The sequence below is a fragment of the Bombina bombina genome, chromosome 5 (genome assembly GCF_027579735.1).
Source record: "Bombina bombina isolate aBomBom1 chromosome 5, aBomBom1.pri, whole genome shotgun sequence".
Lineage (NCBI taxonomy): Eukaryota > Metazoa > Chordata > Amphibia > Anura > Bombinatoridae > Bombina > Bombina bombina.
Window position 1 is genome coordinate 134,974,626 of NC_069503.1, and position 17,975 is coordinate 134,992,600.

At 40.0% G+C, this 17,975-nt stretch overlaps 2 protein-coding genes across 3 annotated transcripts in view; both read right to left on the reverse strand.

The window, feature by feature from the left end:
- LOC128660086 (uncharacterized) overlaps positions 1-17,576 on the reverse strand; it is a 56,855-nt gene extending 39,279 nt beyond the window's left edge. The window contains exons 1-2 of one of the 2 annotated variants that reach the window (XM_053713703.1): positions 17,384-17,576; positions 1,829-2,030 (exon numbers count right to left, since the gene is read on the reverse strand). In XM_053713703.1, coding sequence (XP_053569678.1) covers positions 1,829-2,021 — 193 coding nt within the window. In that variant the 5' untranslated portion in view covers positions 2,022-2,030; positions 17,384-17,576. The remainder of the gene's footprint in view (positions 1-1,828; positions 2,031-17,383) is intronic. The other variant, XM_053713704.1, reaches the window with a different exon arrangement.
- On the reverse strand, positions 15,510-17,476 carry LOC128661392 (uncharacterized). Its single transcript, XM_053715650.1, has 3 exons — positions 17,384-17,476; positions 16,868-17,174; positions 15,510-15,781 (listed from the first exon to the last, which is right to left on the reverse strand). Exons 1-3 carry the CDS (start codon positions 17,474-17,476, stop codon positions 15,510-15,512), a joined length of 672 nt encoding a protein of 223 aa, XP_053571625.1.
- Positions 17,577-17,975: the final 399 nt, after the last annotated feature.

Below are 17,975 nucleotides of genomic sequence, written 5' to 3' on the forward strand. Positions count from 1 at the left end.
TGTGTTTGTCTTTATAGCCTGTGCATTTTTGAATAACAAAATCAGGAGATTAACTGCAATGATAACAATTTTGTGTTGGTTTCAGGAGGAAAAAAAGAGAGAAGCCTCAGGGCTATTAACATTAAAAACTTTTTTGTGATCACATCAAAAACACATTGATGAAAAACGGTCTAGGTTCAGAAATCTTTATATCTTATTAAAGAGACATAAAATCGCATTTTTTTCTTCTTCCTTGATTCAGATAGAGCGTACAATTTAATGAAATTTCTAATTGACTTCTATAATCAAATTTACTTATTCTCTTGGTATCCTTTGTTGAAGTATCAGCAATGCACTACTGAGAGCTATCAGAACACATTGTGAGACAATAACAAGAGGCATATATGTGCAGCCACCAATCAGCAGCTAGCGCTCAGCAGTCCATTAATGCTACTGAGCCTACTTAGGTATGCTTTTGAACAAAGCATAACAAGAGAACAATGCAAATTAGATAATAGAAGATAATTTGATAATAGAAGTAAATTGGAAAGTTGTTAAAAATGGCATGATCTGTCTGAATCAGAAAATAAAAATTGTAACCGTACTGTCCCTTTAAAACAAGCACAAGATTGGGATCCGACCCAGAAATGACTATCAACACACAGGGCAACAATATTTAATGCCTGTTCACTATATATAACTAGTTGTTGAGGAATAAGATCAACTCTTAACATGTAATTGTCCTACCACTAAGTTATATTTGTGATTAAATGCTATACTTAAAAAAGATACTGCAGGGCTATGGGCAAAAAAAATATAAAATGTAATAAGGTTATTAAGGAGTTAATACCCCATGTACAAAGTAAAAAATAGATATACATCTGTGATAAATGCAAGTATTACTAGAAAATAGCACCAATTTGGTTGGTTCCATCCTAAAATGACATGTGATAATTATCCTTGGAGATCACAAAAATATAGGAGGAAAGTCAGCTTGATGCATTTTAGCTGGAAGACGGTTACCTATAACAGCAGACGGTTTTCAGTTAACACTTAAAGTGACCATAAACAGTCTTGAATAAATATACTAGGTTAGTTTGAATACATTAATCTCTTGTTTGCTGCAACTGTTTGTCAATAGCCAAACTCCACACACCACTTACCTTATTTAAGAAGTCAACCCGAACTTGTTACTAGAGTAGACAAGGCTAGCCACTGTCAATTGTTTAGCAGTTTATCTTATCTTCTCTGCTAAAACCAATTAGGCACTCATATATGCTATATCACCTTGTAATCTTGTCTACCTAAAGCCATTACCCATTTCAGATCACTCCATAACTGTGCCCCCATAATACCATTACCCTTCCAAAAGCCTGTAAACACTTACCTTGCACATGCCACAGCACTCTGCCCACACAAACTTAAAGGGATACTCAAGTCAAAATAAACTTTCATTATTCAGATAGAGCATGCAATTGTAAACAACCTTTCAATTTACCATTAAGTCTTTTTAGATTTATACTTTTTGAGTCACCAGCTACTACTGAGCATGTGCAAGAATTCACAGAATAAACGTGTATGCATTTGTGATTGGCTGATGGCCGTCACATGGTACGTGTGTGTATTTGTGATTGACTGATAGTTGTCACATGGTACAGGGGGAGTGGAATTAGACATAACTTTTAAAATTGACAAAAAAAATCTACTAATTATTTGAAGTTCAGACTAAGTGCTATTGCATTGTCTTGTTATCTTGCATTTGTTGATTATGCAAATCTACTGTGTTTACTGGTCCTTTAAGGAGAAAACTACATGTCATTGTCAGCTGTAAACTTTAGTCAGTTATTACCTTCTTTCTGCTCAAACGTGATCATGGCTTCCCCAGGTCCTCTCATGGGGTATTGTAGACTAATAATTTCACCCCCGTTGTTCTTGGGCCTCAGAAAGTGTATGAGAAGCTTGTCTTTCACCACCTCATCATCATCAAACAAAGAACCAGGTATACCGGATACAAGGACCACCCTCGGATCTGTGGTTGTCATGGTTCACTCCTGCAGCAGAGCAAAGTAGTTTATCAGGCCAGGTTAAAGGGACAGTTTACTCAAAAATGTTCTCCCCTTTAATTTGTTCCCAATGATCCACTTTACCTGTTGGAGTGTATTAAATTGTTTACAAGTATTTCCATTACCCTTATATTGGCATTTGAAATAGTTTATTTAGCCTGTGGTTTCCCCACCCATCCTGAAAGTTTTTGGTCTTGAGGCCAAGCTGTGTAAATACAGCCAGTAGAAGAAATTACACTCCCAGTGGGGTATAGAAGAGATAAGGTAATAAAATGTTAATTTTCCACTGTTCTCTCCAAGTATTGGTGATTGGTTTATGGACAGATAAAGAAGCCGGTATATGTACACAATGTGATAAAGTAATGAGATCTGATTATACCTACAAGCTCAACCCATTTTATTAGGTTGTGGCTTCAAAACACAAAACCAGCTAATTCATATACACAATAAGCCTTAAAAAGCAAAATCTCATACATTTTATACTCTGTAGCTGGTAAAAAAAAAGTAATTGGAAACACATTAAAGGGACACTGAACCCATTTTTTTTCTTTTGTGATTCAGATAGAGCATGCAATTTTAAGCAACTTTCCAATTTTACTCCTATTGTCAATTTTTCTTCGTACTCTTGCTTTCTTTATTTGAAAAAGAAGGCATCTAAGCTATTTTTTTGGTTCAGACCATGGAAAGCACTTTTTTATTCGTGGGTGAATTTACCCACCAATCAGCAAGAACAACACAGTGTGTTCACCAAAAATGGGCCGGCATCTAAACTTACATTCCTGCATTTCAAATAAAGATACCAAGAGAATGAAGAACATTTGATAATAGAAGTAAATTGGAAAGATGCTTAAAATTGCATGCTCTATCTGAATCACGAAAGAAAAATTTTGGGTTCAGTGTTCCTTTAATCATGGAAAATTGATTTTAAATTTCATGTCACTTTAACCACTTGAAAAGCCACTGTGACCTGATGCAAAAAGCACACCCGTTCACAAAGCTTTATAAATTTGCAAATGCTCAGTTTATGTTATTAAAAAACAACAACTTTTCCTGGATTAATAAAAAAGATATTAATATAGATCAAATCAACGTTTTAAAATAAACTATTTAACTTGTACTTAATTAAAACATAATTATCAGAATCAGTATTTAGAATTGGTATTAAGTGCCTGGGCAATACAATTTAAAAACCAACAACATATCTTGTACTGATAAAGGGCTAGATTACATGTTGAGCACAAAATATCGCTTCCGCAAAAGCAATATTTGCACTCAACTTTGTAATACCAGTGCACGCTAATGTGCGCTGGTATTACAAGTTAGGTGCAACGCGAACGCAACCTCGCATTTGCATTGCACGGAGGCATTGTACTCATAAGAGCGTGTTTCATAGGCTCCAATGGGAGCCTCGTTCTTATGCTGTCAGACACGGCATAAGAACTAGCGCAGCGAAGGGCGTAAGTCGCTTATGTATATAAGCATATACATATACAGTATATTTACAGGGAACACACAGTTCCCATAGACAACAATGTAAAGGCACTTTTCAGTGCTGTATTTTTTCTAACACCCCACTCCTGCAAACTTTAACACCTTATAACTGCTTCGTTTTGTTGAATGCCAATTGCTACAGCGAGCTTGCGTTAGCAATAACCAGCCACTTGTAATGGCTGGTTATTTATCATGCGCCTGCAAATGGGTGAATTTGCCCGTTTATGCATTTGCGACAAATTAGCGATTCACTTGTTATCTAGCCCATTATTGGTTAAGTGTGGACATATTAGGCAGTAAATTAATTAGCTGCTATGTGTTATTTTGTTCTCTGTAGTTTTGTAAAGTCCCAATACCCTTCCTAAAAAGAAGCCAAAAAACACCCAATGTAAATACAAAGCTTTTGCACACTAAATTTAAACGTACATTTTACTATTTTGTATTTGTAATGTATTTTAAAAAGCAGTAAACATATTAAAAAAAAAATTTGTGCACAAAGGGTTAAGTACAATCTGTTTATATTTAAAGGGACATAATACTCATATGCTAAATCACTTGAAACTGATGCAGTATAACTGTAAAAAGCTGACAGGAAAACATCACCTGAGCATCTCTATGTAAAAAAGGAAGATATTTTACCTCCCAATCTCCTCAGCCCAGAAGCAGAACGTTTTTTCACTTTCTGCAATGAGATATTTTTGTAGTAAAAAATTTTCTGCAGGTCATTTTTCAATAAAATTCCGTTTTAAATTGTGTGTGTGTGTGTATGTGTGTATATATATATATATATATATATATATATATATATACACCCCCCCCCTGCATATCAATATCCCCATGGTCTCTTCATACATACCCCCCCCTGCATATCATGTCACCATGGTCTCTTCATGTATAACCCCCCCTTATATTAATATCACCATGGTCTCTTCATACATACCCCCCCTGCATATCATATCACCATGGTCTCTTCATGCATAACACCCCCCCCCTGCATATCATATCACCCTGGTCTTTTTATGCATACCCCCTGCAATATATTATATAAACATACTTTCACTTCACATATACCACCCCACCATATTGATTTTATTATGATTACTGTGTGACCATATCAGAGCCTTCAGATGAATGTGAAAGTGTACAAATGCAATAAATAAAACCATTGTTGTCACATTTTATAAACACTTAAATGCCCCCCTCCCAAAAAAAAAAACAAAAAAAAACATTGAGACCATTGATCCAGTTGTTGTTTACACTTTCTGGAGGGAAAACCCCAGGTAAATGATCCTAAATATTTAAAGGGACCCAAGAAAGCACCTGTTATATGTATTTACGGTCAATGAATGTGCAAACACCAGTTTCCTGACAAACGCCCCTGCTCGATGCTGGCTGTCTCTTGGTTTAACAATCCTGACAACCTCAACTCCTCCAGCTAGCACAACACGCGTTAGGAGCTGCTGAAGTCCTCATCACCTGAACGCCCTCTGCTGTTCAGCATATTATTCCCTTCTGCACCTCACAACATATCAAGGAATTTAGAGCTCCACAGACACCAGCCAGAAACACTTATAAACAAATCCATAGACTCGCTGAACCCACTAATTAAACTAGACTAAAGCAGTAATAGAGTCAGGGAACAGTCTACGTTATCTAAAGCTACAAATGTAACAAGTCATAGCTGCTCAGATATGCCATGGGCCAACAGAGCAGATTAGGGAGTTTAGCAAACAGTGTCTTGTACCTTAGCACCTTGCCCATAGCCTGCAGTACCATCTTGCAACTGAAGCCATTTTTAGGGCTGCCGGTTTAGGGAGCTTAGCAAACAGTGTCTTGTACCTTAGCACCTTGCCCATAGCCTGCAGTACCATCTTGCAACAGAAGCCATTTTTAGGGCTGCCGGTTATGGGGGGATCTGTCGGGGGAAATGGATTCAGGGGGCCCCAGCATCCTCAGACCAGAGGGATCCCCCTCCGGACTTGTGAGCACAGCCAAAAAACAGGACAGGCTCCTAAACTTCCCAACAAATAAAGCAGATCGGGGAACTGAGCACTCAGTGTCCCTCCTACAGTGCCGTAGAGAGGAGGAGAGCAGGGAGTGTTAGAGGATTCGGGGCAGTCTGGGGCAGGCAGGCAGGCACGCACGTAGTAAATATAATATTATATGTTAAGAGGCTCAGGCTGGGAATGAAAGGGAGGCACTTCTCAGTGTCACATCTCACATGTACTGCGTGCTTTCAAAACAGACTACGGAACGGCAATATTACAAAATGACATTCTTGAAAATCATAATTTGTTATTGCCATTCCGTAGTCTGTTTTGAAAGCATGCAGTACATGTGAGATGTGACACTGAGAAGTGCCTCCCTTTCATTCCCAGCCTGAGCCTCTTAACATATAATATTATATTAACTACGTGCGTGCCTGCCTGCCCCAGACTGCCCCGAATCCTCTAACACTCCCTGCTCTCCTCCTCTCTACGGCACTGTAGGAGGGACACTTAGTGCTCAGTTCCCTCATCTGCTTTATTTGTTGGGAAGTTTAGGAGCCTGTCCTGTCTTTTGGCTGTGCTCACAAGTCCGGAGGGGGATCCCTCTGGTCTGAGGATGCTGGGGCCCCCTGAATCCATTTCCCCCGACAGATCCCTCCTAACCGGCAGCCCTAAAAATGGCTTCAGTTGCAAGATGGTACTGCAGGCTGTGAGCCTCTTAACATATAATTAACTACGTGCCTGCCTGCTCCAGTGCCCACTCAGTAAAAACACGATTTAATCAACAGCACTAATCAAATAATAATACAGAATTAGTGCACTCACTGCTCAAGTCAACACCAAGCACCGAAACAGAGTTTCAAACAGCTGCAGTAATAGAAAAGCTAGTACACTTACCTCGCAGTCGCAGACAGTCACAGAGTTCTGGCGGGTAAAAGTATATTGTATCTAAAATGTATCAGTTTCAGGAGCAGAGCAGCCATTAGCCAATAATTGCAAAGTACTGCAGTAAAAATGTGCCGGTTGTCAATTTAAAAGCACTGCACTGGCCAAAAAAAAAAAAAAATCCTTTAAAAAAAAATTCTATGCTTAACGGACCTGGCCATTCTTTTTCTGCAGGCAGGCTCCAGTTTCTGCGATAAGATCGCAGATCGCACTATGTTCTGCCTTGGGGCTCCTCAGCTCAGTAGAGTAAGTTCTGTGTAAATAGTTATACTTCAGCTGCTGCCCAGCTGCAGGTAAAAACAAATAAAAAATTAAGAAATGAACAGCAGCCAATCAGCATCAGCAGTGCTGAGGTCATGAACTCTTTTACTGTGATCTCAAGAGATTTCACTTAACTCTCATGAGATTTCATAGTAAACTTTCTTAAACTGAATAGGGAAATAACATGAGTGTGCACGAGGCTCACTCCCTTGCCTGTCCCGGACAGACATACTGATTTGCTGCTTAAAGCCCTTTACAATAGGGTGTGAATACTTAGGACATTTTGAGGTAAAATATCTTCCTTTTTTACATAGAGATGTTCAGGTGATATTTTCTAGTCAGCTTTTTACAGCTATGCTGCATCACTTTCAAGTGTTTCAACATTTGGGTATCATGGCTCTTTAAAGGGATATAAAACCCAATTTTTCTCTTGTATGATTCAGCTAGAGCATGAGAGTTTAAATAACTAATTTACTCCTATTATCAAAAAGCAGGGATGAATGCTTAGGAGCCAGCCCATTTCTGGAGCACTATATGGCAGCAGTTTTGTAAGAATGTTACCCATTTGTAAGAGCACTAGATGGCAGCACTATTTCCTGCCATGTAGTGATCCAGATGACTACCTAGGTATCTATTCAACACATAATATCATGGGAACAAAGCAAATTTGATAATAGAAGTAAATTGGAAACTTTTTTTTAAATAGTATGTTTTGCCCGATTCACAAAAGAAAATTTTTGAGTTTCATATCCCTTTAACCCCTTAACGACCAAGGACATGCCAGGCACGTCCTCCACTGGAGACAACTTAACCCTTCAAGCTCCCTACAAGCTACCTAATTAACCCCGTCACTGCTGGGCATATTACATGTGTGGTGTGCAGCAGCATTTAGTGGCCTTCTAATTACCAAAAAGCAATGCCAAAGCCATATATGTCTGCAATTTCTGAACAAATGGGATCCCAGAGAAGCATTTACAACCATTCGTACCATAATTGCACAAGCTGTTTGTAAATAATTTCAGTGATAAACCCAAAGTTAGTGAAAAAGTTAACGTTTTTTTTATTTGATCGAATTTGGCGGTTAAATGGTGGCATGAAATATACTAAATTCGGCCTAGATCAATACTTTGGGTTGTCTACTACACTAAAGCTAAAATTAACCCTACACGCTACCTAATTAACCCCTTCACTGCTGGGCATAATACAAGTGTGGTGCGCATCAGCATTTAGCGGCCTTCTAATTACCAAAAAGTAATGCCAAAGCCATAAATGTCTGCTATTTCTAAACAAAGGAGATCCCAGAGAAGCATTTACAACCATTTGTGCCATAATTGCACAAGTTGTTTGTAAATAATTTCAGTTAGAAAACAAAAATTTGTGAAAAAGTGAAAAAAATTTTTTATTTGATCGCATTTCACGTTGAAATGGTGGCATGAAATATACCAAAATGGGCCCAAATCAATACTTTGGGATTTCTTCTTAAAATATATATATATATATATATATATATATATATATATATATATATATATATACACATGTCAAGGGATATTCAGGGATTCCTGACAGATATCAGGGTTCCAATGTAACTATCGCTAATTTTGAAAAAAAGTGGTTTTGAAATAGCAAAGTGCTACTTGTATTAATTGCCCTATAACTTGCAAAAAAAGCCAACAACATGTAAACATTGGGTATTTCTAAACTCAGGACAAAATTTAGAAACTATTTAGCATTGGTGTTTTTTGGTGGTTGTAGATGTGTAACAGATTTTGGGGGTCAAACTTAGAAAAAGTGTGTTTTTTTCCATTTTTTCATCATATTTTATAATTTTTTATATAGTAAATTATAAAACAGAAAAACAGTATATAATATGTGTGGGTACAGTAAATGAGTAAGAGGAAAATTACAGTTAAACACAAACACCGCAGAAATGTAAAAATAGCCTTGGTCCCAAATGGTCAGAAAATGGAAAAGTGCTGTGGTCACTAAGGGGGTGAAGGGACAATGAACCCAAATGTTTTCTTTCATGATTCAGATAGAGCGTGGAATTTTAAGCAACTTTCTAATTTACTCCTATTATCAAGTTTTCTTCATTCCCTTTGTATCTTTATTTGAATCAATTTTTGGTAAACAACCTGGGTTGCCCTTGCCGATTGGTGGATACATTCATCCATCAATAAAAAAAGTGCTGTCCAGAGTCTGAAGCAAAAAAAAGCTTAGATGCCTTATTTTTCAAATAAATATAGCAAGAGAACGAAGAAAACTTGATAATAGTAGTAAATTAAAAAGTTGCTTAAAATTGCATGATCTATCTGAATCATGAAAGAAAAATTGTTGGTTCAGTGTCCCTTTAAGTTGAAATTAAAATGAAGTGAAATGATTACATGCAACTGAGTCCTGTTGTTCACTGGTTGAAAGTGACAAATCCCACAAAAAAAGCTGGTTTATTCAGCACAAAACAAAGCAAAGCTTTGTAATACATTTTGTAGGCAGACCAGAGACACTTTTGTCTAGCCCTAGGGTCATATGTGGCCCAAAAGATAGTTTAATCTGGCCCTCCCTTGTTTATTAGGTAAATCGTTCATTTTAGCCCTATTATTTTTTTTAAGGTTCTAAGCGTTTTAAAAAGTTGATGTTCTATTTAAGGACTCACTATATAAAAACAAGCATGCATTGTCCCTTGTAGACTCCTACCATACACTGGTTGGATAAATACCACTTTTTACACAGTTATACAGAATGCTCACTTAGCACTCAAAAGATAAAAATACACAACTGTGTATGTCTATTGTGGGTTACAACTCCCACCATACACTACTACATGGGTAAATGTCACTTCCAGTTCCTGGTTTATCCAGTTCCAGAGCACTCACTCTTTTCAAGTGGCCCCTATCAGAGAAGCACACTTGGCAATTGGCCTCCAGATACATTGAGCTTGGTACCCCTCAGTTATAACATTTTCTTTATTTGCACTTGTATTTCCCATTAACACAGTATATTACAAATTTGCTTAGCAAACAGTTCTGTGGCTAAAGAACCCCAGAATGCTTTGCTCTGGAGCTTCTCCCTTTTACCATTGGTGATGTGTGTCTGGAAGTGAAACTGAAGCCCACATCATAAATCTGGCACATGATACAGTATAGATCTTTATAATCGAAAAATGTAGTTCTCAGCTTTAACCCTCATAGCTGCAAATAATTCTAGTGCCTGCCGTGGGAATGGCCTATACCTTCTGAGATATTAGGGCAGAGGCAGAAAAACAAACTCATCCAAAGGCAACTTATGTTTCCTTAAGAATCACAAGGCATAAAATCCTGTGGTGCATAAGAGAGGCTTTATCAGCATTAAAACTTTTATTTAAAGTGATGGTCAACTTTCACAATCTGATACACATTGTTAAATAAGGTTAAGTTTCATTCACCACTTTCTTTAAAGTGCTTACTAATGTAGATATCACTGCTGTTCACTGTACGAATAATAAGTATCTGAGTTTCTCTACCCGTATCCAAAGCTCAATTTTTTTGTCTCTCGACATTTCGCTTGATAACCAATAGTAATGTGGCCCTCTTGGCGTCCCGCTGCTGCACTGTAGCCAACATACCCCTCTGATGTCTGCCTAACCGACTATGTGCGTTCATGTTTGATGCATGCGCAATAGGCATCAATAACAACTTTATGTGGTCCCAGCTCTACGCAGAGAGCGGAGGTTTGCAAATGCGCACACTTTACATACTCAGGAGCGGGTTTGGATGCCTATGTAGGCAGTGGGTGGGACCACTCTACATCACACACTCTTGGTATCCGTTGTTGAATTAGCAGTAATGCACTATTGGGAGCTAGCTGATAACATCAAGTGAGCCAATGACAAGAGTCATATATGTGCAGTCACCAATTAGCATCTGGCTCCCAGCAGCTCCTGAGATTACCTAGATATGCTTTAAAACAAAGAATACCAAAAGAACAAAGCAAAAGACATGATGTTTCCCACCAAAAAGGGATATATATGAGTTTAGGAGAGTAGAGAATTGTTTTACAGCTACAAACATTTTAAAGAAGGGGTTGAACAGGTTGCATCACACCGCTTATAGTGCATATAATATGATTACCATTGGCCTTACAGCAAAAGTCAGTTTTTTGGGAACAGAATGTGGGAGTAGGATTTTTTATATAGAGAGGACCACAGAGGTCAGCAATTCGCAGTAGAAAATATATACCCAGTCAATCTGATGTTGTGACTCTCAGTTTAGGAGTCAAAAAGCAAAGTGGCTCTAAATCAATTAGCCTGGGTCCTCAGTCTCACCCTCTGTTGATTACATTGGATATGGAGGAAACTAGTCCTCTTGATATTAAAACTAGTAAACGCTTAAATTCTATTTATCAACCTCCTGTGGTTATTCCAGAGGTTTTTCCAGATCCTGATGCTATTTCTGATATGATTTCTAAGGAATGGAATAGGCCTGGTACTTCTTTTATTCCTTCTTCAAGGTTTAGAAAATTGTATCCTTTGCCAGCAGTTACTTTTGAGTTTTGGGAAAAGATCCCCAAAGTTGATGGGGCTATCTCTACTCTTGCTAAACGTACTACTATTCCTACGGAAGATAGTACTTCTTTTAAAGATCCTTTAGATAGGAAACTTGAATCTTATCTAAGGAAAGCCTATTTATATCCAGGTCATCTTCTCAGGCCTGCAATTTCTTTGGCTGATGTTGCAGCTGCTTCAACTTTTTGGTTGGAAACTTTAGCGCAAGTATTGGATCATGTTTTGTCTAGCATTGTTAACTTGATTTAACATGCAAATAATTTTATTTGTGATGCCATTTTTGATATCATCAAAATTGATGTTAAATCTATGTATTCAGCTATTTTAGCTATCAAAGCTTTGTGGCTTAAATCTTGGAATGCTGACATGACTTCTAAGTCCAGAGTGCTATCTCTTTCCTTCCAAGGTAATAAGTTATTTGGTTCTCAGTTGGATTCAATAATTTCAACTGTCACTGGGGGGAAGGGAGTTTTTTTGCCTCAGGATAAAAAACCTAAGGGTAAATCTAAAGCTTCTGTTTTCGTTCCTTCGAAAAAATAAGGAACAGAAACCTAATCCCTCCCCCAAGGAATCTGTTTCCAATTGGAAGCCTTCATTGAATTATAATAAATCCAAGCCATTTAAGAGATCAAAGCCAGCCCCCAAGTCTGCATGAAGGTGCGGCCCTCATTCCAGCTCAGCTGGTATGGGGCAGATTAAGATTTTTCAAAATCAATGGATTCAGAGAATTGTCTCTCAGGGGTACAGAATAGGATTCAGAGTAAGACCGCCTGTGTGAAGATTTTTTCTCTCACGCATCCCTGCAAACCCAGTAAAGGCTCAGGCTTTCCTGAAGTGTGTTTTAGACCTGGAGTTATCAGGGGTAATCATGCCAGTTCCGTTTCAGGAACAGGGTCTGGGGTTTTATTCAAATCTATTCATTGTCCCAAAGAAAGAAAATTCATTCAGACCAGTTTTGGATCTAAAATGTAAGAGTACCAACTTTCAAAATGGTGACTATAAGCACTATTCTGCCTTTTGTTCAGCAAGGGCATTATATGTCCACAATAGACTTACAGGATGCATATCTTCATATTCCGATTCATCCAGATCACTATCAGTTCCTGAGATTCTCTTTTTTAGACAAGCATTACCAATTTGTTGCTCTTCCTTTTGGCCTAGCGACAGCTCCAAGAATCTTTTCAAAGGTTCTCGGTGCCCTACTCTCTGTAATCAGAGAGCGGGGTATTGCGGTGTTTCCTTATTTGGACGATATCTTGGTACTTGCTCAGTCTTTACGCTCTGCAGAATCTCACACAAATCAACTAGTGTTGTTTCTTCAAAATCATGGTTGGAGGATCAATTTACCAAAAAGTTCTTTGATTCCTCAGACAAGGGTAACCTTTTTAGGTTTCCAGATAGATTCAGTGTCCATGACTTTGTCTCTAACGGACAAGAGACGTTTGAAATTGGTTGCAGCCTTTCGGAACCTTCAGTCTCAGTCATTCCCTTCAGTAGCTATGTGCATGGAAGTGTTAGGTCTCATGACTGCAGCATTGGACGCGATCCCCTTTGCTCGTTTTCATATAAGACCTCTCCAGCTTTGAATGCTGAACCAATGGTGCAGGGATTATACAAGGATATCACAATTAATATCCTTAAATCCCAATGTTCGACTATCTCTGACTTGGTGGTTAGATCACCATCGTATTGTTCTAGGGGCCTCTTTCGTTTGTCCAACCTGGACTGTGATCACAACAGATGCAAGTCTTTCAGGTTGGGGAGCTGTTTGGGGATCTCTGACAGCACAAGGGGTTTGGAAATCTCAAGAGGCGAGATTACCAATAAATATTTTGGAACTCTGTGCGATTCTCAGGGCTCTTCAGTTTTGGCCTCTATTGAAGAGAGAACCGTTCATTTATTTTCAGACAGACAATATCACAACTGTGGCATATGTCAATCATCAGGGTGGGACTCGCAGTCCTCAAGCTATGAAAGAAGTATCTCGGATACTTGTTTGGGCAGAATCCAGCTCCTGTCTAATTTCTAATTTTCTTCTCATCTAAACAAGAAACTTCCCAGGTACCTGTCCAGGTCCAGGGATACTCAGGCGGAAGCAGTGGATGCGTTGACACTTCCTTGGTGTTATCAACCTGCTTATATTTTCCTGCCTCTAGTTCTTCTTCCAAGAGTGATCTCCAAAATCATCATGGAACAATTGTTTGTGTTGCTGGTGGCCTCACAGGTTTTGGTATGCAGATCTTGTTCGGATGTCCAGTTGCCAACCTTGGCCACTTCCATTATGACCGGACCTTCTGTCTCAAGGTCTGTTTTTCCATCAGGATCTAAAATCACTAAATTTGAAGGTATGGAAATTGAACGCCTAGTGCTTAGTCATAGAGGTTTCTCAGATTCAATAATTAATACTATGTTACAGGCTCGTAAATCTGTTTCTAGAAAGATTTATTATCGAGTTTGGAAGACTTACATTTCATGGTGTTCCTCTAATAAATTCTCCTGGCATTCTTTTAGAATTCCTAGAATTTTACAGTTTCTTCAGGATGGTTTGGAGAAAGGTTTGTCTGCAAGTTCCTTGAAGGACAAATCTCTGCTCTTTCTGTTTTATTCCACAGAAAAATTGCTAAACTTCCTGATATTCACTGTTTTGTACAGGCTTTGGTTCGTATCAAGCCTGTCATTAAATCAATCTCCTTGGAGTCTTAATTTGGTTTTGAAGGCTTTACAGGCTCCTCCATTTGAGCCTATGCAATCTTTGGACATTAAATTACTTTCTTGGAAAGTGTTATTACTTTTGGCCATCTCTTCTGCTAGAAGAGTTCTGAATTATCTGCTCTCTCTTGTGAATCTCCTTTTCTGATTTTTCATCAGGATAAGGCAGTTTTGTGGACTTCATTTAAATTCTTACTTAAGGTTGTGAATTCTAACAACATTAATAGAGAAATTGTTGTCCCTTCTTTGTGTCCTAATCCTAAGAATTATTTGGAGAGATCTTTTCATTATTTGGATGTGGTGAGAGCTCTGAAATATTATGTTGAAGCTACTAAAGATTTCAGGAAGACTTCTAGTCTATTTGTTATCTTTTCTGGTTCCAGGAAAGGTCAGAAGGCTTCTGCAGTTTCTTTGGCATCATGGTTAAAGCTTTTGCTACATCAAGCTTATTTTGAGTCGGGTAAAGCCCCACCTCAGAGAATTACAGCTCATTCTACTCGATCAGTTTCCACTTCTTGGGTTTTTAAGAATGAAGCTTCAGTTGATCAGATTTGCAAAGCAGCAACTTGGTCTTCTTTGCATACATTTCTACCATTACTAAATTCTACCATTTTGATTTATTTGCTTCTTCGGAAGCAGTTTTTGGTAGAAAAGTTCTTCAGGCAGCTGTTTCAGTTTGATTCTTCTGCTTATGATTTAAGTTTTTTCCTTTCATTTACAAGATTAAATTTATATTTGGGTTGTGGATTAATTTTTTTCTGCGAAATGGCTGTTATTATTTTATCCCTCCCTCTCTAGTGACTCTTGCGTGGAGTTCCACTTCTTGGGTATTGCTATCCCATACGTCACTAGCTCATGGACTCTTGCCAATTACATGAAAGAAAACATAATTTATGTAAGAACTTACCTGATAAATTCATTTCTTTCATATTGGCAAGAGTCCATGAGGCCCCCTTTTTATGGTGGTTATGATTTTTTTTGTATAAAGCACAATTATTTCCAAATTCCTTTGTTGATGCTTTTTACTCCTTTCTTTTTCACCCCACTACTTGGCTATTTGTTAAACTGAATTGTGGGTGTGGTGAGGGGTGTATTTATAGGCATTTTGAGGTTTGGGAAACTTTGCCCCTCCTGGTAGGATTGTATATCCCATACGTCACTAGCTCATGGACTCTTGCCAATATGAAAGAAATGAATTTATCAGGTAAGTTCTTACATAAATTATGTTTTTCTTGTCTCTCACACTTGTGCCTGGGTCATCACCCTCTGTTCCTGACTCTCTCACCGCTGTACCTGGGTCATCACCCTCTGTTCCTGACTCTCTCACCCCTGTGCCTGGGTCCTCACCCTCTGTTCCTGACTTTCTCACCCCTGTGCTTGGGCCCTTACCCTCTGTTCCTGGCTTTCTCACCCCTGTGCTTGTGTCATCACCCTCTGTTCCTGACTTTCTCACCCCTGTGCCTGGGTCATCACCCTCTGTTCCTGACTCTCTTACCCCTGTGTCTGGGTCATCACCCTCTGTTCTTGGCTCTCTCACCCCTGTGCCTGGGTCATCACTCTCACACCTGTGCCATCACCATCTGTTCCTGACTCTCTCACACCTGTGCCATCACCCTCTGTTCCTGGCTCTCTCAACCCTGTGCCTGGGTCATCATCCTCTGTACCTGACTCTCTCACTCCTGTGCCTGGATCCTCACCCTCTGTTCCTGACTCTCTCACCCCTGTGTCATAACCCTCTGTTACTGGCTCTCTCACCCCTGTGCCTGGGTCATCACTCTCTGTGCCTGGGTCATCACCATCTGTGCCTGGGTCTCACACCCCTGTATCATCACCCTCTGTTCCTGACTCTCTTGCCTGGTATTTCTGTGCTGGACTGTCATTGGGCAGGATCAGACTGATATGCTACATGATATTTTTTTCTCTGTGAAAAGGCATAGTGTGCAAAAAGATACTGCACCATGAGTGGCACTGGCCTTGTGGACAAGAACAGAAGTTTTTCTAGCTATTGTTCTGTCTCAGTGAGTGCGTCTCTCTATTTTCTTGATTTTATGTAAATTGCTCTTAGTTCTCCCTAAGAGTAAAAGGGGGAAACCAGATGTGGACTCCTTGCACACATGTCCTAGAAATATGCAACTGCAACTTTTACTGATTGTTTTTATTTGTTCATTGATTCATTTTTATATAAAATACTTTGATATACTTCTGAAGTCTCCTATCTTCTATTTTGAACATCTATCTATTGCTTGCCAGAGTGGTATGTGCGCTGGGCCACTGCAATATACCCAGCTTGTCTCATTAGCACTATAGTGTGCTACACACGGTGTTGAGTATCTCTCTGAAGGGATACGTTGGTGGGTATATACTTTACTAACTAATCTGCACTAGGAGTCGCCCTCTGTATACCCTTCCAAATATGCAACTGCACCTCACTGACGAGGCCCAAGAGAGGCCGAAACGAACGTCTGGGGTTTGTTGTTTGTCTTGATCAGAGAAGCATTGCCTGGTATTTCTGTGCTGGACTGTCAATGGGCAGGATCAGACTGATATGCTACAGGATATTTTTTTCTCTGTGAAAAGGCATAGTGTGCAAAAAGAGACTGCACCCTGAGTGGCACTGGCCTTGTGGACAAGCACAAAGTTTTTCTAGCTATTGTTCTGTCTCAATGAGTGTGTCTCTCTATTTTTGTGATCTCTCACACCTGTGCCATCACCATCTGTTCCTGGCTCTCTCACCCATGTCTGGGTCCTCACCCTCTGTTCCTGACTCTCTCACCCCTGTGTCATGACCCTCTGTTCCTGACTCTCTCGCCCATGTGCCTGTGTCATCACCCTCTGTGTCTGACTCTCTCACACCTGTGCCTGTGTCATTACCCTCTGTGTCTCTCTCACACCTGTGCCTGGGACATCACCCTCTGTTCCTGACTCTCTCACACCTGTGCCTGGGTCCTCACCCTCTGTGTCTGACTCTCTCACCCCTGTGTCATCACCCTCTGTTCTTTGCTCTCTCACCCCTGTGCCTGGGTCATCATCACCCTCTGTTCCTGACTCTCTCACACCTGTGCCTGTGCCATCACCCTCTGTTCCTGACTCTCTCACCCCTGTGCCTGGGTCATCACCCTCAGTCCCTGACTCTCTGACCCCTGTGCCTGTGTCATCACCCCCTGTATCATCGCCCTCTGTTCCTGGAGTCCTCACTCCCTGCTTTCCAACGCTCTTATCTTTGGCTCTCTGACCCCTGTGCTTATTTTCTAGCTTTTTCGCCTCCCTCTATCTGGACTCCGCAACCTCTCTCTTCATGGGTCTCAAACTGTGCTCCTACCTGTTTCTGGATCACTCACCCCCTTTACCTGGGCCTCTCACGTTGGGTCCGTTTAACCCCTGCCTGGCTCCCACCCTTTCTCACTCACCGTGATCAGTTGCACCAGGCTGTGGCGGGTTCTCCGGACACTCAGCAGCTTATACACAGGAGCTTCTGTTTCACAAACGGTTACACAGCACATCGAGCAGTTACTTGTTTTCTTTTTAAGGAAACGAAAGTGAAAGTACAGATCTCCGGATACTTCCCGTGAGGCAGCCTGCCAAGTCTGAGAGACGCCTATACCTGCTGATGCAGCCCATTCTGTGAGTCAGTGCTGTAGTGTGAGTGCTGTAGCCCATTCTTTGAGTCAGTGCTGTAGTGTGGATGTAGCCCATTCTGTGAGTCAGTGCTGTAGTGTGAGTGATGTAGCGTGAGTGATGTAGCCCATTCTGTGAGTCAGTGCTGTAGTGTGGACGTAGCCCATTCTATGAGTCAGTGCTGTAGTGTGAGTGATGTAGCCCATTCTGTGAGTCAGTGCTGTAGTGTGGATGTAGCCCATTCTGTGAGTCAGTGCTGTAGTGTGAGTGATGTAGCGTGAGTGATGTAGCCCATTCTGTGAGTCAGTGCTGTAGTGTGGACGTAGCCCATTCTATGAGTCAGTGCTGTAGTGTGAGTGATATAGCCCATTCTGTGAGTCAGTG